The sequence below is a fragment of the Rhinoraja longicauda genome, chromosome 2 (genome assembly GCF_053455715.1).
Source record: "Rhinoraja longicauda isolate Sanriku21f chromosome 2, sRhiLon1.1, whole genome shotgun sequence".
In the NCBI taxonomy this organism is placed as follows: Eukaryota; Metazoa; Chordata; class Chondrichthyes; order Rajiformes; family Arhynchobatidae; genus Rhinoraja; species Rhinoraja longicauda.
Genome location: NC_135954.1, coordinates 106,047,566 through 106,073,868, shown reverse-complemented (window position 1 = coordinate 106,073,868; position 26,303 = coordinate 106,047,566). Strand labels below are relative to the sequence as shown.

The window sequence follows — 26,303 nt, the reverse complement described above, 5'->3', positions numbered from 1 at the left end:
TCCCTATGTTCTCAAAATCTCTGTAAAGCGTCTTTGAGTATATGAAAAGCGCTATATAAATAAAATGTATTATTATTATTATTATAGATACAGCAGGCAGTGAAGAAAGCTAATGGCATGTTGGCCTTCGTTGCGAGAGGATTTGAGTTTCGGAGCAAGGAGGTCCTACTGCAGTTGCACAGGGCCCTGGTGAGACTGTACCTGGAGTATTGTGTGCAATTTTGTTCTCCTAACCCGAGGAAGGACATTATTGAGGGAGTGCAGCGTAGGTTCACCAGGTTAATTCCCGGGATGGCGGGACTGTCAAATAATAAAAGAATGGGTCGACTGGGCATGTACTCACTGGAATTTAGAAGGATGAGAGGGGATCTTAGAGAAACATATAAAATTCTTAAAGGATTGGACAGGCTAGATGCAGGAAAAAAGTTCCCGATGTTGGGGGAGTCCAGAACCAGGGGTCACAGTTTAAGAATCAGGGGTAGCCATTTAGGATTGAGATGAGGAAAAACTTCTTCACCCCAGAGAGTTGTGAATCTGGGGAATTCCCTGCCACAGAAGGCAGTGGAGGCCAATTCACTGGATGTTTTCAAGAGAGAGTTAGATTTAGCTCTTAGGGCTAAAGGAAACAAGGGTTATGGAGAAAAAGCAGGAACGACGTACTGATATTAGATGATCAGCCATGATCATATTGAATGGCGGTGCTGGCTCGAAGGGCCGAATGGCCTACTCCGGCACATATATTTTTTTGTTTCTAAGTTGGGCCGAAGGAACTATTTTCCACGCTGTATGACTATTTTTCAGTGCCACCAAACAGACTATTTCAAACGGGATGAGAGCAATCATCGGGATAAAACTGCATTCAACTGACTGGAAATTGGAGTCAATACAAAACTTACCAAAAACTCGAGCATGAATTTCAAAATTATCAGATTTGTAACAATTTACAAATTAACAGCTTCAGTGGATTCTCCCCTAAGACCCCACTTATCCATGATGTAGGGAGATAACCAGCAACAAAGTTTAAATCCCATTTCAATTTATCATGAATCCAAATTCTATAAATTGGGTAATGACTGTGAAATCTGGTTTACTAACTCAGCCGGTTCATTAATGCCCTTTGGATACGACATATTGATATCCTTGCAAGTGCCTGTGTGCAAATTCAGTCCCACACCACGGATGAATTCATGCCTCCGGGTCAACTTCAAATGAGCAATAATCATTGGTTTTGCAGCACTGCCCTCATCCCAAGAATGGAAAGACATAAAGGCTGAAATTTGCATGCAGCCTGAAGCAGCTAAATGGTGAAGAAGGAAGTGCAGATGCTGGTTCATACTGAAGATAGACACAAAATGCTGGAGTAACTCAACGGGTCAGGCAGCATCTCTGGAGGAAAAGGAATAGGTGACGTTTCAGGTCAGAACCCTTCTTCAGACTGAAAGGTAGAGGTGGGAATAGAGAGGACATAGATAAGACTTTTCTTTGCCTTCCATCACAGTGAGGGTGTGCCTGGAGCAATCATTGTGATGGCTGTTTGTGTTATAAATTGTATCTGTGTGTCCTGTGCTTTGTGTTGTATACTGCCGGACCCTGACGTGAGAGGACGCTGGCGCTGTTTATTCGCCGCTTCTCCGTTAGGATAGTTTGTCTGTTTGTTTTTATGTTATGATTGTTTTTGTAAAGCGCTTTGAGCTTCTGGTAAGGCGCTATATAAAATAAATGCTTATTATTATTATTATTATAGAGAATATCTTTCATGGGGAGCTGTGGGAGCAGAGTTGGGATAAAGAATAGAGATGTAGTCAAGGGCTCAGGACGATATTGCAAAAGACCCCTGCGTGCAAACTTCATCACCGGAGCAAATATAAGGGAGGTGGATGAACTGGGAGAACTTATTGGAGCAGGATGGGAGGACTTATCGCCAAGATTTTTGTGTGAGTCTGCAGAATTGTAATGGGTGTTTATTTGAGAGTCAAGATGGAGAGGTTCAAGAATGGAAGGAAAGGACCGTGTCAAGCAGAGCAGGGTGAAAATTAGCTACAAAAGAAACACAAATTTAATGTTCAGCACTCGGGCAGGAATGCGTCACCAATGCTTTCATTAGATGCATTTTATCGGGATGCATCACAGCTTGGTTTGGGAGCAGCTCCATCCAAAACTACAAGAAATTGCAGCGAATTGTGGACGCAGCCCAGACCATCACACAAGCCAACCTTCCATGCTATTGACTCCATTTATATCTCACGCTGCCTCGGCAAGGCCAGCAGCATAATCGACGACGAGTCGCACCCTGGCCACTCCCTCTCCCATCAGGCAAGAGGTACAGAAGTGTGAAACGCACACCACCAGATTCAGGGACAGTTTCTTCCCAGCTGTTACCAGGCAACTGAATCATCCCACCACAACCTGAGAACAGTGCTGAACTACTATCTACCTCTTGGGTGACCCTTGTACGATCCTTGATCGGACTTTGCTGGCTTTACCTTGCACTCAACGTTATTCCTTATCTCTGTATCTATAAATTGTAAATGGATCGATTGTAATCACGTATTGTCTTTCCGCTGACTGGTTAGCACGCAATGAAAGCTTTTCACTGTACCTTCACATGTGACAATAAACTAAGCTGAAACTGAACTGAACTCAAGCAGAACATAAGATTTTGTACAAGAAAGACAGTCAAAGGAGGGGACTCAAGTTGGACTGGAAAAAAACTGTTTCACATATTTCCTTCAAAGACCCAGACAAATGGCTGAAGAGAGTGAACGAAGTGCAAAATAAGTTTTTCAATGTGGGAACGAGTTCAGCCAAGCAAACGAGTGGGTTCACGGGGAGAAACTGGTTGGACTTCAGTTCAGGGAAGAAGTGGAGAGCCTTCAGTCTGTCCTGATGTGCGATGGAGATGTGGGCCTGTTTGTGCATCTCTGGTAAACATTTGCCAGTTCAGGAAAATGAACTCTTATCACCACAACATCAACTGCAGACGCTGGATTACTATAGTAAGTCGGCGGCGGAGTCGGCCATGGAGTGGGCGCCGCCATCTTACCGCGGCCCTCCGGCGGCTGCCGCCTTCGCCCCGCCGCGCTGCCACGGATGCCACCCCTCGTACAACGCGGGTGGGCAGGGCCAGGGCCAGGACGACCTGCCTCCCGGGGGCAGCACGGCCGGGTTGGAGGCCGGGTCTCCAGGGGCCGGGACAGAAGCTTCGCCGGCGCCCCGGGGAGACTGGAGCCGGCTGCCTGGGGCCCTTACCCGGGGCCTGAGGAGCAGCAGCAGCCAGCGCTCCCCGCCCATGGGGCTGAGGACCACCGCCCCGGAGAGAACCGCCCCGGTCTCGACCGCCCCCCCAAGCCGTGGGATCAGCCGCACGACTACCCCCGCCCCCACGATGTCTCCACTGTCTTGTGTGCATGCCACAAGTACAGTCGGCAAGTCGTTGGTTCCAGCGGCTTTAGGGCTTGTCTACCTAGCATGTGAAGCCTGGGTTCGGCGGATTGCGTGGAGGAAACCACCAGAAGGTTCAACGGGCAGAAAGACCATCCCAGCAAAGCGCCGTGGAGCGCAAACAGGGCGGAGTGAGATACGTAGGGCACTTCTGACCATCCACTGCATCCTGACCTGTCCCCAGCCGTCCCGACTATGTCTTGCTGCTGGAACCCGATAGGCCAGGACGAGAGAGTGAGGCCGACCATCTGCGCAACTCCCCCTCACTTAAATCCAAGTCAAGCGCAAGTCATGACTTCAACCTCGGCCAGCATACCACGGCTGGCGGCGATCCCAATCAGCGGTCAAAATAATAAGATTGAAAGTGAAGTCATGGTCATCTTCGAACCCGAAGGACGAACAACAACAACAACTATAGCTTGTGGATATTCTCAGCAAGTTCATAACAGTCACTACTGTAGTGCAGTAACCCAGCGGTATGAATATTGATTTCTCTAACTTTAAGTAACCCTTGCATTCCCTCTCTCTCTCCGTCCCTCCCCCATCCACGTTGTTGTATACGTTTCAAAATCGTCTTGTTGAGTGTCACGGTCTCTAACGCGTGTTAACCTAGCCCACATCTAACAATGGCCCGTTTCCTTTATCATCATTACTTTGTTGCATATCTTTCATTCATTTGTTCAATATCTCTCCACAACACCGTCAGTTTCTCTTATTTCCCTTCCCCCTGACTCTCAGTCTGAAGTTGGGTCTCGACCCGAAACAGCACCGATTCCTTCTATCCAGAGATGCTGAGTTATTCCGGCATTTTGTGTCTATCTTTGGTGGTTTCTCCCATTTCATAAGTTCTTGTCATAGAATCAGATTAAGATTTCCAGATTAATTGACAGATTCATACTTCTGTAATTTGTGAAACAAGTGATTCAGGATTCAGGATGTCTTTATTTGTCTTTATTTTGATCATCTTAAAGTTAATTTATTACTCATCCAGCTGCTGCTACGTCCTAATACATGAGATAAGTATTTACAAATATCCCAAAGGGAGAAACTTTTAATAGTGTAGGAAGGAACTGCAGATGCTGCTTTAAACCAAAGACGGACACAAAAAGCTGGAGTAACTCAGCGGGACAGGCAGCATCTCTGGATAGAAGGAATGGGTGACGTTTCAGGTCGAGACCTTTCTTCAGACTGAGAGTCAAGGGAAAGGGAACCAAGAGATATATAGACGGTGATGTAGACCCAAAACGTCACCCATTCCTTCTCTCCAGTGATGATGCCTGTCCCGCTGAGTTACTCCAGCATTTTGTTTCTATCTTCGGTTCAAACCAGCATCTGTGGTTCCTTCCTACATAGAAGAAATTACCAGTTTGGGATGAATAGTCAAAGATCTATCTGCAACTGACAGTATGTGAAGTTGAAACTTGGTATAAATCCAGTGGTTAAAGAGATTTTGTCAAAACTTTAAACCTGTTCAAACACAGTAATTAAACCTCCAAAGTTGAAAATGGACACAACACGAGAAACAGAAGATATTTGTGCTTTCTCAGGAGAAAAATATGAATGCAAGCGGACTAGACACAAATGAAGCACAGATGGTCATGTATATTAAATGGAATGGGCAGAGAATGACATCTATTGTTCCAGCTGGAAAAATCTTAAAAGAACAGTCATGTGTGTAAGTTTATCTTTTGACCAACACTGTTTTTCCCACTGGAAGGAGGATTTTAAATTATAATTTGGAATTGTGCTGGTTACCATTGTCCAATTTGCTACTTTCTTCAGCACCTATACATTTTGAAACATCCGGTCTTACGCACGAAAGATTGAAAAAATATTTTTCACTCGCAATACACTGTTCCCCCTTGTGAAAAGATGACTGTAGTTAACCAGCAGTAATTACAGCTTCAATTCACTGAGGAGGAATCAGACCTATTGGCATGCTCACACTCCAGGGCAAGGCAGAGGGTGCAACTTCAGATCTGCATGATGGGACAGATTTCACCAATTTTCTTTTTGTACTTTCGTAAATGGAAAGTTTCATGCATCGTTCCATCAAGCACTTCGGTCAAGTCCCAGCAAAACTACACTTAATGAGAGTTACACCCCAACCAACAAGGTAAAGTGAATGGATAACATCGGCCAGTATGAAGCCAGTAGGAAGGAACTGCAGATGCTGGTTTAAACCGAAGATAGACACAAAAAGCTGGAGTAACTCAGCGGGACAGGCAGCATCTCTGGAGAGAAGGGATGTGTGATGGGTAGAAGGGACGTTCTCGACCCGAAAAGTCACCCATCCCTTCTCTCCAGAGATGCTGCCTGACCCGCTGAGTTACTCCAGCATTTTGGGTCTATCTTAAGAATATATTTAGCACTGGTCTTAGGATGAAGGTTTTCTGCTTTACAGAAAATTATTCCATCACATCAAGAGGATGGATACAGCAGTCCAAAATTCAATGCCTAGAAATCCAAATCAAATGAAGCAATATTAGCCTGAAGAGGGGTCCTGACTTAAAACATCACCTGTCCAGAGATGCTGCCTGATCTGCTCAGTTACTATGAAGGGGTTAAATCTATCTTCACTGGTGGAAAAATTAAAACCAGTAATTATAATTCCACAGGGTGAATAGAAATTTTAAATTATATGTGAAATTTCTTGGGGCATCCTGGTGTACAAAATAGTTAAATATTATTTATGAGATGCAGATTTATTACCCAACCCTCATAAAATCAGATCACTGAGTTTTCAAACAGAATTATACAATACACAAAATTAAGTTATATTACAACAAAAACAAAGTACATTTAGGAATATTGTAGAAGCTCATCTTTTAATATGTTTTCATTTTCTTTCCAGAACAAAGGGGAGATTTAAGGAAAATGTTTTTAAAAAGTCTTCAATATGGCAAAAAGTGCTAGATTATTGTTCCTGTTAGGTTATGCAACGAAAATAAATTTATCACATCAAAATTGTCTGCAAAGTGATCAAGCAACAGATTAAAAGAAATTAGTTATTGAACTAATTTTGTTGCGTATTGAATTATGAATTGTTTTTCCACAAAGGGAAAAAAGTTAAAATGTTTGACTTAGTTGAGCTTATTATTGTCACGTGTACTGAGGTACAGTGAAAAGCTTTTTTGTTGCGTGCTATACAGATAGACTGTGCATGATTACGATCAAGCCGTCCACAGTGTACAGATACAAGATAAAGGGAATAATGTTAGGTGTTTAGTTTAATTTATTGAGGCAGAATCACATACAGAATCGTGAGGAAAAAAGGCAGAGAAGAGAAATTAACATTGGATGCTTCTGCAAAGAGATGACATGAAGATAAGGAGAAGCAAGAGAAGGCCATTAGGCTCCCCATGTTTGCTCTGCCACTCGAATGAATGAATGATTTAATATTTTATTGTCACATGTGACAGGTCACAGTGAAATTCTTTGCTTGCATGCCCAAGGTATGCAAATAGTCGCCACATAAAGGGCACTGACAAAGTTACAAGCTATCCCGCGCCAGGTTCACCTTCATTCTCCCTCCCCCTCCCACCTTCCCCAGGGTGGTCCCCACATGCCTTGTCTTCCGTTGCTCTTCCCCCTCCCTCACGGTGGCCCCCCCACGCCGGGTCCCACTTTATTCCTCCTTCAGTAAGGTCATTGTTGATCTTTTGTCACTTTCTGACACTAACCGTATATTCCTTAATGCCCCAAAATCAATCAATCTCTCTCACTCTTGAATATGCTCCACAACTGAGGTGCGACCAACTTTTGGGGGAGTGAATTCCAAAGGTTGCCTACTCCCTGGGTGAATTGTCCCTGGTGAGTGTCGGGTGGTGTTAATATGCGGGATGATGGGTCGGAGTGGACTCGGTGGGCCGAAGGGCCTGTTTCTGCTCTGTATCTCTAAACTAAGCTGAACTAAAAGCTGCAATATTCAGCCCATTCAATAAGCATGCTTGGCAGCACCACCATTGACTGAACTGGCTGTCAGATTGGAAATGGAAGGGAGTTCATAACATGTTCCCATTAATCCACCTGTTACATGATGCGTCGAGCCACAATAGCACTGGGAGGTATTATTATCAGACAGTCCCTGTGGAGACGAATTGCCATCTTCCCAGTGAGGATACTTTGAACCATGTTCTGTTACCAGTCAAGTGACGAATGGAAAGACAACTACAAAATCAGGCAACCCAATGTTGGGCATCTATAAGCCATTGGAAATCATTTGCAGCAACAGAATTACACTCAACCAAATTCTCATGACCAACATATCCCTCGTTCCTCCCCTAATTCATGTCACACGTCCTCCCAGCAAAATGAGAGCCAAAAATTTGATCAGGTATTCTAAATGTGTAGGAAAATAACTGCAGATGCTGGTACAAATCGAAGGTATCACAAAATGCTGGAGTAACTCAGCGGGTCAGGCAGCATCTCTGGAGAGGAGGAATGGGTGCCTTTTCGGGTCTGAAGAAGGGTCTCGACCCAAAACGTCACCCATTCCTTCTCTCCAGAGATGCTGCCTGACCCGCTGTGTTACTCCAGCATTTTGTGATACCTTCGAGGTATTCTAAATGGCATCTTAGCAAAATCAAGAACTAAAGAGAAATAGTCCCCTCTATTTCATACTGAAAAAAAATATCATTAAAGGTGCTCTGACAGTCGTTACTCTGCTTTGTCAATACAATTTCAGTAGCCAGTGAACAATAACACAAAAATCTATGTCCACTTAACCATTTTCAACACTATTCCACGCAAGGTGCAATTTTAAGCAGGTTTTGCTGCTGTGTTTATGGATTACTCCATACTTATATAGGTCAGAACAAATGAGTGAGAGAATCTGATTGACCGTTTATCATAACACTCTTGATTGAAGTTCATTTTAAGTAAATCTCAAGACTGTTCTCTGCACTGACTTCTTTCCACACAATTTATTTACACTTCTTTCCCCTTTATCAAACTTGTTTCTCTCATCTTTGTACACTGACAAGCTTTTTATCCATTTCAATATTTCTTCTTTACATCTACTGCTGCTCCTTTAAAGCCAATTTCATTTTAATTTAACACACAGAAGAGAATGTACAGCAAGCAAGTTCAAAGGAAGAAGAAAAATCATCAAGGGAATTTCTGTTTCAAATTTCCCCAAGTTGCATGAAACAGGAAAAATTAAACAGAACTAGACCACTCTGAAATTCAATTCTGTGCACAAAATTATACCCATGTCTGTGCTGTACCTGAAGTACATTCACATTTTCAGTGTATGTTCTGTGTATGTTTGGTTTATAAAAAATTATTTGGATTAAAAGAAAGTTGGATTTGCTAATCTCATCTGGGGCAAGGAGCATTAATCTAAGCATGCGTGGATCTGAAATTCCACCAGGCATTCCTGGTCACGACCTGCTGTTGATAAGAGTTTTGGAGGACGTCAGATTAGAACTGTGGCGCAGCGGTAGAGTTGCTGCCTTACAGCGCTTGCAGCGCCGGAGACCCGGGTTCGATCCCGACTATGGGTGCTGTCTGTACGGAGTTTGTACGTTCTCTCTGTGACCTCGTGGGTTTTCGCCGAGATCTTCAGTTTCCTGCCACTCTCCAAGCACGTACAGGTATGTACTGTAAGTTAATTGGCTTGGTGTATGTGTAGAATTGTCCCTAGTGTGTGTAGGATAGTGTTAATGTGCGGGGATCGCCTCATCGGTGCAGACTTGGTGGGCCGAAGGGCCTGTTTCCACGCTGTATCTCCAAACTAAACTGCCCTTGGCATAGTTCTGATTTTCCTTCCTCCCTGGTGACAAATAACCTGCCAAAATTGTCTACGCTGTCAAATAAAGGTCGGGCAATTCCTTCTGATATCTTTACAACAATTGTAGGTGCATTGGAGAGATATCAGGTCATAAGGAGTAGGAGTAGAAATAGGCCTATCAAGTTCGACTCTGCCTTTTAATCATGGCTGATCTATCTCTCCCTCCTAACCCCATTCTCCTGCCTTCTCCCCATTACCTCTGACACCTATATTGAGGGAAGTATGGGTGGAAACTAATGAAAGATAAATGAAAAATCAGACCAGCTGTGCGATCTAGAATTTTATTAGTCTCAATAATGATGAGCATAAGACATGCAGCTTTCTGGATCTCCCCTCCATTTCTCAAATTAAAACATGACGGCGGCACAGTGGCGCAGCGGCAGAGTTGTTGCCTTACAGCACCAGAGACCCAGGTTCGATCCTGACCACGGGTGCTGTCTGTACAGAGTTTGTACGTTCTCCCCGTGACTTGCGTGGGTTCTCTCGGGGAAGTGCCAGTTTCCTCCCACACTCCAAAGATGTACAGGTTTGTAGGCTGATTGGCTTGGTATAATTGTAAATTGTCCCTAGTGTGTGGGATAGTGTTAATGTGCGGGGATCGCTGGTCGTCGTGGACTCAGTGGGCCGAAGAGCCTGTTTCCGAGCTATTAAACTAAAAATTTAAATTAAAGCAAACAGAACTGTTTTTAGTTTAAAAGCAAATGCAGGGTAAACCATCATGACCACAAATGTAAGAAAAGAGCTGTGCCCATATGTGAAAGACTGAGATATCTCCTTTTCCATCTCTTGAGCTGATAGACTGTAGAACGTTTTTTTCAAAACTTTTTTCCGAGCGGTTAACAAATTCATCACTGAACGAAGGATTTTAGCCACAAGTCGAGATCTGAACATTTTACCTGTAGCACATTTGAATCATATTAAAACACTTTTCCACAAACCCATAATTTTAGTTCCTCATGCTCAGGAAAAAAAATGACAGGGAATGAGAGAAGCAAAGAAGGGTTGAGAGCAAAGATACTAGAGGAAGTAGATGGACCACTCCGTTTAAAACGCGTTTACTGAAGTGTACTACGCAAAGGAGCCATTTTAGTGGGCAAAACCCGCCGTTTGCTATGCCTCTCGCAGTGTAATCAGTGTTTTGGGGGACCAGTATGTGAGATGATACCATTAAAATGCAGAATATATCTCATCTATCAATTCACAGATTTTTGTTATTTTTCTTTTAAAATGTTTCTGCAAGTTTCTGCCTACTAAAACGGTGCCATAACGTACTACGGTTTTTAGGGTCGAGTGGTCTATCTCGTTCCTCTAGTCTCTTTGGTTGAGAGCACTACCAGATCTTACATAGACAGCATACTGCAGCATTCAAAGCCTATTTTGATCAGCTATCCGAGACCTGCAAAGGTGTTTGCATAGAAGATAGACACAAAAAGCTGGATTATCACAGTGGGTCAGACAGCATCTCTGGAGAAAAGGAACAGGTGATGTTTCAGGCTGAGACCCTTCTTCCAGACCCGAAACGTAACCTATTCCTTCTCTTCAGAGATGCTGTCTGTCCCGCTGAGTTACTCCAGCTTTTTAAGTCTATCTTCGGTTTAAACCAGCATCTGCAGTTCCTTCCGACACAAGGTGTTTGCACAGATGTTTTCTATATTAGTTCAGCATTTGTCTGAAACACAACAGTTTTTCTACAAAGAAAATCACACAAACAACCATAGGTTATCATTGCATTTATATTTAGTTTTTGCACAGGACACGGAACAAAAAAGGGAAATCATTTCCACAGCGGCTCAAAATATGAGCTGACAAAGCATATGATAACCATATTTTCTTTCCTCCGGACTTCACTGAAGATGGAGAAGTCTGAGCATTTCCGCATGCTCCATCTTTCCCTGTCAGCATAATATATCGTAATGTGCCTTGCTGAATGTTATTCTTTCCAATGCCACCACAATGTGGTAAGAACATTTTGCTCAGCCTGATTCCTTTTGTTGGTGTAGTTCAATGGTTATAGACAATAGACAATAGGTGCAGGAGGAGGCCATTCGGCCCTTCGTGCCAGCACCGTCATTCAATGTGGTCATGGCTGATCATTCTCAATCAGTACCCCCGTTCCTGCCTCCTCCCCATAACCCCTGACGCCGCTATCCTTAAGAGCTCTATCTAGCACTCTCTTGAATGCATTCAGAGAATTGCCTTCTGAGGCAGAGAATTCCACAGATTCACAACTCTGACTGAAAAAGTTTTTCCTCATCTCCGTTCTAAATGGCCTACCCCTTATTCTTCAAACTGTGGCCCCTGGTTCTGGACTCCCCCAACATTGGGAACATGTTTCCTGCCTCTAACGTGCCCAACTCCTTAATAATCTTATATGTTTCGATAAGATCCCCTCTCATCCTTCTAAATTCCAGTGTGTACAAGCCTGCAGTGGGGCCCGCAGTTTTGTGTTTCCACGGCATGGATTTCTGAAATCATGGAAATCAGAGATCTCATTATCGTGGTGCTGTCGACATTCCTCTCCTGGATCGCCCGTCTTCCCCTCGCATTTCATCTAATGCATCCCCCAACACAAAGAGGATCTTGAAAAAAAGAAGACTTTCTTTTCAGAAGTGCCTTTTCAATCCGATGAAAAATGGAACCTATTTGTCACCCCCATGGTTTATACCACTCCTGATGCGAGATTGTGTTGTAACTTCCTCACACTCTCAAACCAAGTTATTTTCCAATTTGTATTCTGGCAGCGGAGTTGCATGTATACTTTACTTCAAAACTCTTGATTATTAGCCCTTTGAGAACTGCAGCAACACAAAATGCGCCGCGATAAATCAAAACTCCTACAGCAATGACTAGCACTTTGACAGAAATTACCATAGGAATAAATTCCTTGGCACATTTATTAACTGAATGAAGTTGATATCCAGCACGTTTAAATTGCAGCCGAGTGAACTGGAAATATTTCGATAGAACCGAATAGGATAAGTGGAATATAAAACCCTTTGTGGTGGAGTGAATGAGGTACCAACGTCCAGGGCTGGAGCTGTGGCACTGTTTAAATTTATCCCTTCCACTCTGCTCTGGCTCAAATTGCATGTGAAAGAGCAATAGGCTGGGATATGAAAGAGATTTATTCAACTGCTGTATTTTGTTATTGATGAATAACAAGGCCTCTTCCCTGTTCAACTAAACTCCAAAAATCAATCGACAGACTAGGTCAAGAAGGGAGCCTTCCCTTTCAAAATATGTTGTGTTGATAGTTTCAGAATTTCTCCCTGCCAGATGCAATTTGCAATGCCCGTTGTAGCAGTCTATTCATCTTCATCAAGTACACACCCAATATGTTTCGAGACTATAATCGTTCCAGTATTGTGGGCATGACAAGCTTCAGTGCTCGCATTTAAAAATGAGAAAGGCATTATTTGAAGAAATTATGAGGAAGGGTCTCGACCCTAATCGTCACCCATTCCTTCTCTCCAGGGATGCTGCCTGTCCCGCTGAGTTACTCCACCATTTTGTGTCTATTTTTGGTTTAAACCAGCATCTGCAGTTCCTTCCGACACAAGACATTATCCCTCCCCCACCCAAGTCGCACCAGCTTCTCGAATTCACCCTACAAACAGCCTGTTTCCTTTATCATCGTTACCTTTTAGCACATCTTTCATTCATTGTTCTTTATCTCTCGACATCATCGTCTATATCTCTCGTTTCCCTTTTCCCTAACTAGTCTGAAGAAGGGTCTCGACCTGAAACATCACCCATTCCTTCTCTTCAGAGATGCTGCCTGAGTTACTCCAGCTTTTTGGGTTTATCTTCGGTTTTTTAGATTTTGTTTTTAGATTTAGAGATACAGCGCGGAAACAAGTCCGCGCCACCGCACACTAACACTATCCTACACACACTAGGGACAATTTTTACATTTGCCCAGCCAATTAACCTACATACCTGTAAGTCTTTGGAGTGTGGGAGGAAACCGAAGATCTCGGAGAAAACCCATGCAGGTCACGGGGAGAACGTACAAACTCCGTACAGACGGCGCCCGTAGTCAGGATCGAACCTGAGTCTCCGGCGCTGCATTCGCTGCAAGGCAGCAACTCTACCGCTGCGCCACCGTGCAGTTCCTTCCTACATATTATAATAGAACTGTGCAACAATGAAACAGGACCTTCCACTAACAATGCTCATGCTGAACGTGAAGCCGATCTATCTGCCTGTACATGATCTGTATCCCTCTATTCCCTGCTTGTTCACGTTTCTGTCTAAATGCCTTTTAAACATTACGGTCATATCTACTTCGACCATCATCATCACCAATGCTTTCTGGGCACTAACCACTCTTAATGGAAAAAAGCTTGCCTCATAATGCCTCTTTTTAAATTTTCCCCCTGTCACGGCAGCCACGGTGGCGCAGCGGGAGGGTTGCTGCCTTACAGCACTTACAGCGCCAGAGGCCCAGGTTCGATCCCGACTACGAGTGCTTGTCTGTACGGAGCTTGTACGTTCTCCCCGTGACCTGTGTGGGTTTTCATCCCAGATCTTCGGTTTCTTCCCACACTCCACAGACGTACAGGTTTGTAGGTTAATTAGGTGGGTGTATGTGTAAAATTGTCCCTAGTGTGTGTATAGGATAGTGTTAATGTGCTAATGCTAATGTGCAGGGATCGCTGGTTGGTGAGAACTTGGTGGGCTGAAGGGCCTGTTTCTGCGCTGTATCTATAAACTAAACTAAACTTTAAAGGTATGCCCTCTAGTATTTGAAATTTCCACCCTGAGGCCGAGACTCTGACCAGCTACCCTGGCTGAAATCTTGTGATTTTATATATTTCTATCCGGTGATCATCCCTCAGCCTCTGACCTCCAAAGAAAACAATTTAAGTTCGTCAAATCTCTTAGACAATAGACAATAAGTGCAGGAGGAGGCCATTCGGCCTTTCGAGCCAGCACCGCCATTCAATGTGATCATGGCTGATCATTCTCAATCAGTACCCCGTTCCTGCCTTCTCCCCATACCCCCTGACTCCGCTATCCTGAAGAGCTCTATCTAGATCTCTCTTGAATGCATGCAGAGAATAGGCCTCCACTGCCTTCTGAGGTAGAGAATTCCACAGATTCACAACTCTCTGACTGAAAAAGTTTTTCCTCATCTCAGTTCTAAATGGCCTACCCCTTATTCTTAAACTGTGGCCCCTTGTTCTGGACTCCCCTAACATTGGGAACATGCTTCCTGCCTCTAACGTGTCCAACCCCTTAATAATCTTATACGTTTCGATAAGATCTCCTCTCATCCTTCTAAATTCCAGTGTATACAAACCTAGTCGCTCCAGTCTTTCAACATATGACAGTCCCGCCATTCCAGGAATTAACCTAGTAAACCTACGCTGCACGCCCTCAATAGCAAGAATATCCTTCCTCAAATTTGGAGACCAAAACTGCTCACAGTACTCCAGGTGAGGTCTCACTAGGGCCCTGTACAACTGCAGAAGGACCTCTTTGCTCTTCTTATAGTTAATGCTCTACAATCCAGGTAACAGAGGTGCAGCAGGTAGAGCTGCTGCCTCACAGCACCAGAGACCCAGGTTCATTCCTGACCTACGATACGATACGATAGAACTTCATTTATCCCAGGAGAGAAATTGATCCGCCAACAGTCATTAAAACACAAAATACATGAAACACAAAATCCCTGGTGCTGTCTGTGTGGAGTTTGCACGTTATTTCACATGAAGAGAGGTCTGAAGGTCCCAATCCAAAATGTCACCTATCCATAATTAAAGAAGGGGCTCGACCCGAAACGTCACCCATTCCTTCTCTCCCCAACCCGGGCGACTATTTGCGTGTAGCCACAGAAGCAGATCTACAATCACATATCACAATCGCTCCACACTCTTAAATCTCGATTCCTACAGCGACATTTCTTACTTTCACTGAATGTTATTCCCTGATCATGTGTCTATACATTTCGCCTGGGCAGCTTGCAGCCCAGCGGTATGAACATTGACTTCTCCACTTTAGATAGCTCCTATGTCCCTCTCTTCCCCTCCCCCTTCCCAGATCTCCCATTGCCTTCCTGTCTCCACCGATATCTTGCTATGGAGGGCGTGCAGCGTAGGTTCACTAGGTTAATTCCCGGAATGGCGGGACTGTCGTATGTTGAAAGGCTGGAGCGACTGGGCTTGTATACACTGGAATTTAGAAGGATGAGGGGGGATCTTATTGAAACATATAAGATAATTAGGGGATTGGACACATTAGAGGCAGATAACATGTTCCCAATGTTGGGGGAGTCCAGAACAAGGGGCCACAGTTTGAGAATAAGGGGTAGGCCATTTAGAACGGAGATGAGGAAGAACTTTTTCAGTCAGAGGGTGGTGAAGGTGTGGAATTCTCTGCCTCAGAAGGCAGTGGAGGCCAGTTCGTTGGATGCTTTCAAGAGAGAGCTGGATAGAGCTCTTAAGGATAGCGGAGTGAGGGGGTATGGGGAGAAGGCAGGAACGGAGTACTGATTGAGAGTGATCAGCCATGATCGCATTGAATGGCGGTGCTGGCTCGAAGGGCTGAATGGCCTACTCCTGCACCTATTGTCTATTGTCTATTGTCTATATCCTTGCTTTGTCCCGCCCCCCTGACATCAGTCTGAAGAGGGGTCTCGACCCGTAAACGTCGCCCATTCCTTCTCTCCCGAGATGCTGCCTGACCTGCTGAGTTACTCCAGCATTTTGTGAATGAATACCTTCGATGTGTCTATACATTGTAAATGCATCGATTGTAATCATGTATTGCCTTTCTGCTGACTGGATAGCGTGCAACAAAAGCTTTTCACTACACGTCAGCAAATAGTTTGCGTGACAATAAACTAAACTGACTAAACATTAAGTTCAATGATTTGTCTGCAAGGACATCCAGATCCTCTATACATCATTATCTTTCGGATGCTTACCATTTAGAAAAGTACTCTGCTTTTCTATCCAGACAAGGCAGGAGATCAAAACCACTGGTCAGTAATGCAACGGGGAACCAGTTCCTTTAAGAAGCAGCTTGTAAGCTTACCTGACTAAATTGCCCAATACATCTCTTAGAGTAACCATGATGTTCAATTTTGGTTTCCGGCAACCATGAAATGTAAACATTTGATGTTAAGGCATTTTTTTTCTTTCTGTACCCCCATCATGGTTACCTGGTTTGGAACCCTGATTTGTTACCCAGGATTGCATGTTTACATAGCTGATAACTCAACACCTTGCCACTTCATTGCTGGGACTTTCAATACATTGCGCCCATTGCCAGTTGTACCATGATTGGTTCTGCAGCCAGGATACAGACGATTAAATAATGGACAGACAGCTATTGAAAGCCAAGCAGCTCTTGCAATAAATTTGGTAAATGGTTCATTTATGTCTGAGATTATCATGTTAACATTGCTTTATTAACCTGGTGGCTTCTCATTTTAAAAAAAAACCGCTTGATTAATTGGGACATAAACTGCAATGGAAAGTATATTTTAGTGTGGCACAGGGTGATCTGTTCCAATGAAACAGTAAAACAAACTCTATCTAGATCCAACAATGGTAGCTCTGAATAGATTTTCCACGTATGCGTGAAGAAGGATCTCGATCCGAAACGTCATCCTTTCCTTCTCTCCTAGATGCTGCCTGACCTGCTGAGTTACTCCAGCATTTTGTGATACCTTCGATTTGTACCAGCATCTGCAGTTATTTTCCTTCCAAATATTTCAGTGGCAATACAAATAAGTATTACCAGCAGAAATGACTGAACACCTCATGCAGCATCTTTTTCACTCAAATAACCAACCATTTTGTGTGTGGGGTGGAATAAAGAAACACAATGAACATATAAGTATCGTTGCTGTGATGTTTGGTGTGCTGTGTGGGGTGGGAGGACTCGTTGCTCCTCCCATGCAGCAGGTGGCGCTGCACAGGACAAAGGGAGATATTTTGTACATAGTTATCTTGGATTGTGGGGTTGCAGCCATTTTAGTTGTCTTGCTGCCAGCATTGAGTTACTGTAATAAAGACTTCTGTTGTACCTTGACAACTCGCAAAGTTTCATACAGGCATAGAACAAGAACACGAAAGTTGTGTCAGGAACGAGAGACTTCGGATTGTGTCCAAAGACCCAGATAAGAGCCTATTTTTTCGATTAAAAAAACCCATGTCTCAGCAATTCGATCGTTTCGATCCCGAGCGAGAAAAGTGGTCGTCGTATTTAATGCGTGCTGAATTTTAATTTGAAAGTATGGGAATTACGACTGACCTGAGGAAGAAGGCTCTCTTGTGTTCATCAATGTCTACAGAAACTTTTGCACTACTTCAAAATGTACTTACAGAAGAAGTAACTGAAGTTTCATATGCGGAAATCACAACGGCTTTGCGGCTGCATTACGAAGAAAGTCAAAATTTCCTCGCAGCTCGACTCCATTTCTACCGGACGGTGCAACAGGAAGGGCAATCAATCATCCGAATATCTTGCCGAACTTCGCACCAAGGCAAAGGCATGTGATTTTAAAGCTCAATGCTGCGAAAAGTGCCAAGACAATGCGTTGCGGGATAGACTGGTCATGGGCTGCAGGCACGCATTCATCCAGCAGGCGATTCTCAAGGAATCGGACGCCTCATTGAAGAATGTGCTGCAGTGTGCTAAGATGGCCGAGCTGCTAAGTAAAGAACTGCACAAAATGGCCGTCGATACAGCGTCGACGCTCCCTTATGAGGTGCATACAGTTCGTCAGACTTGTCCGCAATGCGTGCATACAGTTTGTCAGACTTGTCCGCAACGCCAGAAACCATTTGATCGACCCAGAGCAAATCCGGAGAAGAAGAGGCAGTTTCAGAAGAGCCGTTCCCCTGTGGGGGGAGGATCAAAACCCTGCTACCGGTGCGGCTCGACTGCTCATCATCACCATGAGTGCCCGCAGGCACGGTGGCGCAGCGGTAGAGTTGCTGCTTTACAGCGAATGCAGCGCCGGAGACTCAGGTTCGATCCTGACTACGGGTGCTGCACTGTAAGGAGTTTGTACGTTCTCCCCGTGATCTGCGTGGGTTTTCTCCGAAATCTTCGGTTTCCTCCCACACTCCAAAGACGTATAGGTATGTAGGTTAATTGGCTGGGTAAATGTAAAAAATTGTCCCTAGTGGGTGTAGGATAGTGTTAATGTACGGGGATCGCTGGGCGGCGCGGACTTGGTGGGCCAAAAAGGCCTGTTTCCGCGCTGTATATATATGATATATGATATGATATCGAGTTCGTTTGTTACGCCTGTAACCGAAAAGGTCATCTCCAGGCAGTGTGTCAATCATAGGAAAGCGGAGAAAGGGCCAGAAAGCACAAAACACAGTCGACCAAATTGCAGAGACCATTTCTATTGAAGCGCTCGGTGTGTCCACGATCACCGACAAGCCGAGGATTTCGCTGCGGGTGTTGAACGTTGATCTGCAGTTTGTGCGGCTGTGTCGTTAGTGGGTCAGGACATCTGGGAGTGGATCGGATCGCCGAAACTGAAACCGGCCACCATTCGCCTTTTCGGATATGGACGACAGGCCATTCCCACGAAAGGCAAATGCACTGTCGCCGTTTCCTGTAATGGTATGACACAGATGTTGCCGCTGATCGTCGTTGGCAAAGAAGGTACATCCCTGTGCGCCATCGACTGGATCCGTGCTTTCAACCCTGACATGAACGCCTTGATCTACGATGGATCAACTATGGCATTGTCATCTACCACGGACTGCAACATGGCCAGCAAGTGGGAGGACAACCTGCAGAAGGTTCTTGACCAGTTTCCGGCCGTTTTCGCACCTGGACTCGGGCATTGCACAAAGATGAAGGCACGCCTCATACTCAAAGACGATGCCGGCCCTAAGTTCTTCAAACCAAGACCTGTTCCGTTCAGTCGGATGGACGCCGTCAACAAGCAACTATGCCGCCGGTCTGCAAAGGAGCACTCGGGTAATACGGCCGCTGAAACAACAGCAGCAACACCAGCAAGCAAGCAGCGACCGCCTCTGGAAGCGGCTATGGCTTCAGGAGATCTATACGAGGTGGAGAAGATTGTCGACAAAAGGAAAAATAAAAAGGGGAAGTGGGAGTACCTTATACGATGGAAAGGCTATGGAAGTAATGAAGACACTTGGGAACCACAGCATCTCCTTCTTCACTGTGAAGAATTTATCGATGAGTTCAATGGACTCAACGCTTCCAAAGAAATGCAAACTAATAATACTCTTCAGAAGCAAAAGCGGGGTTCAATGGCTAGAGATGGAAAGCATGCTCTGGGGGATAACAAGAAAATCGTAGCTACGAAAACAGTGCATTACAGAACTACTGCAAGCGGAGTACAGATTATGTCTTACAGAAAGACTGATAACTCGTTTCAGAATGGCGATGTGAGACACAACAAAAATGCATTACAGTTTGACAATACCCCAAGGCGACTCATTCAGAAATAGAGACGTTCAAATTGGAAAGGTGGAGTGTGATGTTTGGTGTACTGTGTGGGGTGGGAGGACCCGTTGCTCCTCCCGTGCAGCAGGTGGCGCTGCACAGGATAAAGGGAGATATTTTGTACATAGTTATCTTGGCTGTACACAGTGTGAGATTGTTGGGTTGCGGCCATTTTAGTTGTCTTGCTGCCAGCATTATGTAATAAAGACTTCCGTTGTACCTTGAAGACTCGCAAAGTTTCATACAGGCATAGAACAAGAACACAAAAGTTGCCATTCCTCTCTCCACTTTCATGCACCATCTGGTCTATTGTACATCACAAGAAAATAATTACAGACATATTTTGCAAACTAAGCACCTAAAATAAAAGTACTTAGCAACCCTTTTTCAAATAAAAACAGTAGAATACAAAATGGCATTTACAGAGAATTTATAGGTCCTCTTAAATGCACTTTTGTTGATGCATCGCACAAATACCACACAAACTCAAGTACTGATATTCAGTGAGTTGCTTCATATACACACACTAGCACAGATATGCTGAATAGGTTGGAAAATATGAAATACCTGGAAAATAAATTAAATATGCTTTCCTTCAAAAATAGCCTTCCAGCTCTGTACAAATATGCAAAGCATTAGAATATATCTAATTTAAGTTCAAGTTGTGCAGCAGCTTGTGATACTGCTGACTTGAAAAATCAGCTGCACACAACTTTGGTTGATTTGATCAAGATTTCTGTACGTATATGTGGAACAACAAATTTCTTAAGATAGACACAAAAATCTGAAGTAACGCAGCGGGTCAGACAGCATCTCCGGAGAAAAGGAATGGGAAACCTTTCGGGCCGAGATCATAATTCGGGTCTCAACCCGAAACGCCACCCATTCCTTTTCTCCAGAGATGCTGTCCGACCCGCAGAGTTACTCCAGCTTTTTGTGTCTACCTTCGGTGTAAACCAGCATCTGCAGTTCCTTCCCAAACAAATTTCTTAACCTGTTATGATAAATTGAAAGCACTGACTTCTTAAGTTTTTCCGTCTTAGTTATGGCACTAAAATCTGTAAGAAGTCGAGACTACACTTCAGAAAAGTACATTCAGAGGACGCATCTGCGAAACTGATTTTCTGCTTCAGTGTCAGATGTTCCCATCAGTTTGCGTGGTTAAAAAACAAAGAGCTCTTACCAAGTCATTTGGTCCCTGCATCTGACTCGATTCTTTTTTCTAGAAGTGGAGATAACAAAGAATAAAAACACATGGTGTAAGAGGCGCGAACATGTGTGCAACACAGATGAAAATAGTAACAAAGGCAACCCGTGTTTGAATGTGAAAGATGCCCTTGAATGCTTTGTTTTACAACTGAGATCAATTACTATGGTGGGGAGAATAGAACTGAGTCTCCAATATTTTAAATTCCTCTTTCACTCGCTTGAAGCAGAATGTTTTCTCATGTGTGTTGACGTGACGATGAAAGCGTTTCACAGCTTTTATTAGATACCACATACTTTAAAAAGAAATTGGTACATTTTAATAAATCCCAAGTGCATATTTTAAGTTTGCATTAGAAAGGAATTTGCAACTACAGTCTTAAAAATGTTCAATGGCCTCACGGCAATTGACAGATCGGGAATGTCAGGAAAAAGTTAACTTGGACTTCAGTGAAATCACTACTAGTTTGCCAATGTTGGAAAGAAACATTTCAAACCTGGGTTAACTGAGGCAAGGTCAAACAAATGCATCTTGATCAATCTCAGCCTTTCAGACTGACTCTGGGACTGACATTGAAAGGGATAACTAGTTCAGACTGCAATCATGCTCAAAAGCAATTAAGGTTATATGGTCGTAAGTGACAGGTGCAGAATCAGGCCATTCGGCCCATCAAGTCTACCCCGCCATTCAATCATGGCTGATCTATCTCTCCCGCCTAACCCCATTCTCCTGCCTTCTCCCCATAACCCGACACCCGTACTAATCACGGAATTCCACACTATGCCTGCAGAAACAGCTTGAAATACAAAGTCTCTGAGAAAATGAAGGATGATGGGGGATCTTATTGAAACATATAAGATAATTAGGGGATTGGACACATTAGAGGCAGGAAACATGTTCCCAATGTTGGGGGAGTCCAGAACAAGGGGCCACAGTTTAAGAATAAGGGGTAGGCCATTTAGAACGGAGATGAGGAAGAACTTTTTCAGTCAGAGAGTGGTGAAGGTGTGGAATTCTCTGCCTCAGAAGGCAGTGGAGGCCAATTCGTTGGATGCTTTCAAGAGAGAGCTGGATAGAGCTCTTAAGGATAGCGGAGTGAGGGGGTATGGGGAGAAGGCAGGAACGGGGTACTGATTGAGAGTGATCAGCCATGATCGCATTGAATGGCGGTGCTGGCTCGAAGGGCTGAATGGCCTACTCCTGCACCTATTGTCTATTGTCTAAAAGACCAGTCCTTCCTCTCATTCACATAGAAATAGGAGATTTTTTAAAAACCTGTTATACTTGGGCAGCACAGTGGCACAGCAGTGGAGCTACTGCCTCACACTAATACTACCCCACACACACACACCCCACACACACCCCACACACACACACACACACCCCACACACACACACACCACACACACACACACCACACACACACACACAGCCCACACACACACACACACAGCCCACACATATACACACACACCCCCCACACACACACACACCCCACACACACCCCACACACACAGCCCACACACACACACCACACACACACACACACCACACACACACACACACACAGCCCCCACACACACACACACACACACACACACACACACACACACACACACAGCCCACACACACACACACCCCAGTGTGCAGCAAAGGAGAAATCCTGCTGGCTGCATCTCCCCTTTATGGAGGGGGGGGGGGGGGGGGGGGGGGGGGGGGTGGGGGGAATCTTTCTTTTTTTTTTAGGTCTCTTCCGCGGGGCCTTCCATCGCCCGGAGCGGCTCGGCCGCGGGACTGAACAGCGCCCGGTGCGGCTCGGCCGCGGGGCCTTCCATCGCCCGGTGCGGCACGGCCGCGGGACACCATTCTGCTTTAGTTAAACATTTTGTTCAAGATGGCCGCGCCGTTGTGTTTGGCTGCCTGCCACTGTATGTTTCTTTTTTTTTTCCTAATCAGATGTGCAGCACTTTGGTCAACGTGGGTTGTTTTTAAATGTGCTATACAAATAAAATTGACTTGACTTGACTTGACTTATAGCGCCAGAGACTGCCTTATAACTGCCTTATAGCACTAGTGACTATGGGTGCTTGTCTGTACGGAGTTTGTACGTTCTCCCCGTGACCTGCACTGGTTTTCTCCGAGATCTTCGGTTTCCTCCCACACTCCAAAGACGTACAGGTTTGAAAGCGAATCAGCTTGGTATAAATGTAAAATGGTGCCTCGTGTGTGTAGTGTTAATGTGTGCTGGGATCGCTGGTCGGTGCGGACTTGGTGGGCAGAAGGACCAGTTTCCGCGTTGTATCTCTGAACTAATCTAAACTTAGTTTTCTTTTAACATCAGGAATATCTTTACTTTGTAACTAAATTAAAAACTTATCATGTAGGCGGAAATGAAATTATACATTAACAAAACGTGGGTGAGAAATTTAGCAAGAGTAAATTGCTTATATTAAAATAATAAAATAATTAGACAATGAACATAATATAATACAAATTGAAACCGCCATGGGTTTTTAAATTAAAATAAAATTAGCACAAGAAATAATTCAGTGCAAAGGAACAAGCTCAAATCCAGCTATGAGGGGATGTATGATCTAGAATTCCATGGGCAAGTCTCACTGGTTCGCATCTGTGCTGTAGCTTGCAGTAACTCACAACTCCAGAGAACTGCATCTCAAGGGGGGAGGAATTACTGGCGAGGGCATTTGAGGATCTGAAAGGCATATCCTCCATCCACTGCAAGAGAAAGTGGCAACACAAATCTTGGACGCATGCTACTCGATCCTCTCAGTTGAAAGAGGACTGTGTTGAGGGGGCTGTGCAAAAGCATTAGGGTTTCGTTCCACACACCGCCAACCCTGTAAGCAAAGTTTTATCCCTTTTTAAATATGAAAAGGACCACTGTGATGATCGGTGCTCTATTTCTGACAAAATGCTGCTCGATTTCTATTTGTTGAGTTTAGTTTAGTTTAGAGAAACAGTGCGGAAACAGGCCCTTCGGCCCACCCAGTCCGCACCGCCCAGCGATCCCCGCACATTAACATGACCCTACACACACTAGGGAAAATTTACTTTCATACCAAGCCAATTAACCTGCAAACCTTCACGTCTTTGGAGTGTGGGAGATCTCGGAGAAAAGCCACGCAGGTCACGGGGAGAACGTACAAACTCCGTACAGACAGCACCCGTAGTCAGGATTGAACCCGGGTCTCTGGGGCTGTAAGTGATGTCTCTGCACCACCGTGCAGCCCATTATGACATCAAGAATTTATCGGCTACATGTATGACGAAAGAGATTATTTCCACATGCACACAAGAAGCAGAGGAAAAATATGTAAATGGGGTATAGGCAATTATTTGAAAATTAGGGCGGCACGGTGGCGCAGCGGTAGAGTTGCTGCCTTACAGCGAATGCAGCGCCAGAGACTCAGGTTTGATCCTGACTACGGGCGCCGTCTGTACGGAGTTTGTACGTTCTCCCCGTGACCTGCGTGGGTTTTCTCCGAGATCTTCGGTTTCCTCCCACACTCCAAAGACGTACAGGTATGTAGGTTAATTGACTGGGTAAATGTAAAAATTGTCCCTAGTGTGTGTAGGATGTTGTTAATGTGCGGGGATCGCTGGGCGGCGCGGACTCGGTGGGCCGAAGGGCCTGTTTCCGCGCTGTATCTCTAAATCTAAAAAAGTTGACTTTAAGAAAATAGTTCTGTGGGTTCATCTGTGTTCTAAATGCAAGTTTTAAATTGTTCTTTTACCATTAATTTGATGGCCCATTTTTAGATCAGCCTTTTAATTAGTAATCCAACTGGATACCAGCAATGAGTGTGTTAACATAATGAGCATTTAAAGTCACTGGGCCTGCACTCGCTAGAGTTTAAAAGAATGAGAAGGGACCTCATTGAAACGTACCAAATAGTGAAAGGCTTGGATAGAGTGGATGTGGAGGGGATCTTTCCACCAGTGGGAGAGTCTAGGACTAGAGGTCAGAACCTAAGAATTAAAGGACGTTCCTTTAGGAAGGAGATGAGAAGGAATTTCTTTCGTCAGAGGTCGGTGAATCTGTGGAATTCTTTGCCACAGTGGGCTGTGGAGGCAAACTCAATGGATATTTCTAAAGCAGAGATGGATAAGATTCTTGATTACTATGGGTTTCAGGGGTTAAGGGGAGAAAGCAGGAGAATGGGGTTAGGAGGGAGAGAAAAATCAGCTATGTTTGAATGGACGATGGGCTGAATGGCTTAATTCTGCTCCTATCACACGATCTTCTGACCTTTAAAACAGCTTGTTTCCAAAAGGTTTACCATGTCAACAATTATGGCTCTCTGTGAAAAATATATGGGCACCCCAAGCTACAGGTGGTGGCAAAAACTCAGCCATTCAGGTGTAAGGTTGACTATGAATGTGACAGCAAAAAGTTGATTTGATCCAGATTAGAATTTGTAAAAAATCATCAGGAAAATAAGATGACATCCTCATTTGTTGCTGTGCATTTCAAAGATTAGATCAGATAATTGCAGCATTTTACGTTTGCAAGCACAGATCTTGAGGAAGTGTATAAAATCATGAGAGGAATAGATTGGGTAGATGGACAGAGTCTCTTGCCCAGAGTAGGTGAATCGAGGACCAGAGGACATAGGTTTAAGGTGAAGGGGAAAAGATTTAATAGAAATCCGAGGGGTAGCTTTTTCACACAAAGGGTGGTGGGTGTATAGAACAAGCTGCCAGAGGAGGTAGTCGAGGCTGGGACTATCCCAATGTTTAAGAAACAGTTTGACAGGTACATGGATAGGACAGGTTTGGAGGGATACGGGCCAAGGGCGTGTCGTGGGACTAGTGTATCTGGGACATGTTGGTCGGTGTGGGAAAGTTGGGCCGAAGGGCCTCTTTCCACGCGGTAACACTCTTTGACTCTATGACTCTACGAGTGATCAAATGTGAATTTAGCACCCACTGTTTTGAGTAGCTTTCAAGAATACGGTGACCATGAGTCACTGCAATCAGAATGTAGTTACAAAGGGAATGAGTCACCTCCCCACCGCTAAAGGCTGGAGGTGCATCCCATCATACAGCAAAGGCACAGCGGTAGAGTTGCTGCCTTACAGCGCCAGAGACCCGGGTTTGATCCTGACTACGGGTGCTTATCTGTATGGAGTTTCTACATTCTCCCCGTGACCCGCGAGGGTTTTCTCTGAGATCTTCGTTTTATAATAGACAATAGACAATAGGTGCAGGAGGAGGCCATTCAGCCCTTCGAGCCAGCACCGCCATTCAATGTGATCATGGCTGATCATTCTCAATCAGTACCCCGTTCCTGCCTTCTCCCCATACCCCCTGACTCCACTATTCTTAAGAGCTCTATCCAGCTCTCTCTTGAATGCATTCAGATAATTGGCCTCCACTGCCTTCTGA

The 26,303-nt window shown here is 44.6% G+C and overlaps 1 protein-coding gene across 7 annotated transcripts in view; it reads right to left on the bottom strand.

The window, feature by feature from the left end:
- pard3aa (par-3 family cell polarity regulator alpha, a) overlaps nt 1-26,303 on the bottom strand; it is a 946,605-nt gene that overhangs the window by 381,329 nt on the left and 538,973 nt on the right. For all 7 annotated transcript variants that reach the window (XM_078425377.1, XM_078425422.1, XM_078425385.1 and 4 more), the window contains one exon: nt 20,871-20,909. In XM_078425377.1, coding sequence (XP_078281503.1) covers nt 20,871-20,909 — 39 coding nt within the window. The remainder of the gene's footprint in view (nt 1-20,870; nt 20,910-26,303) is intronic.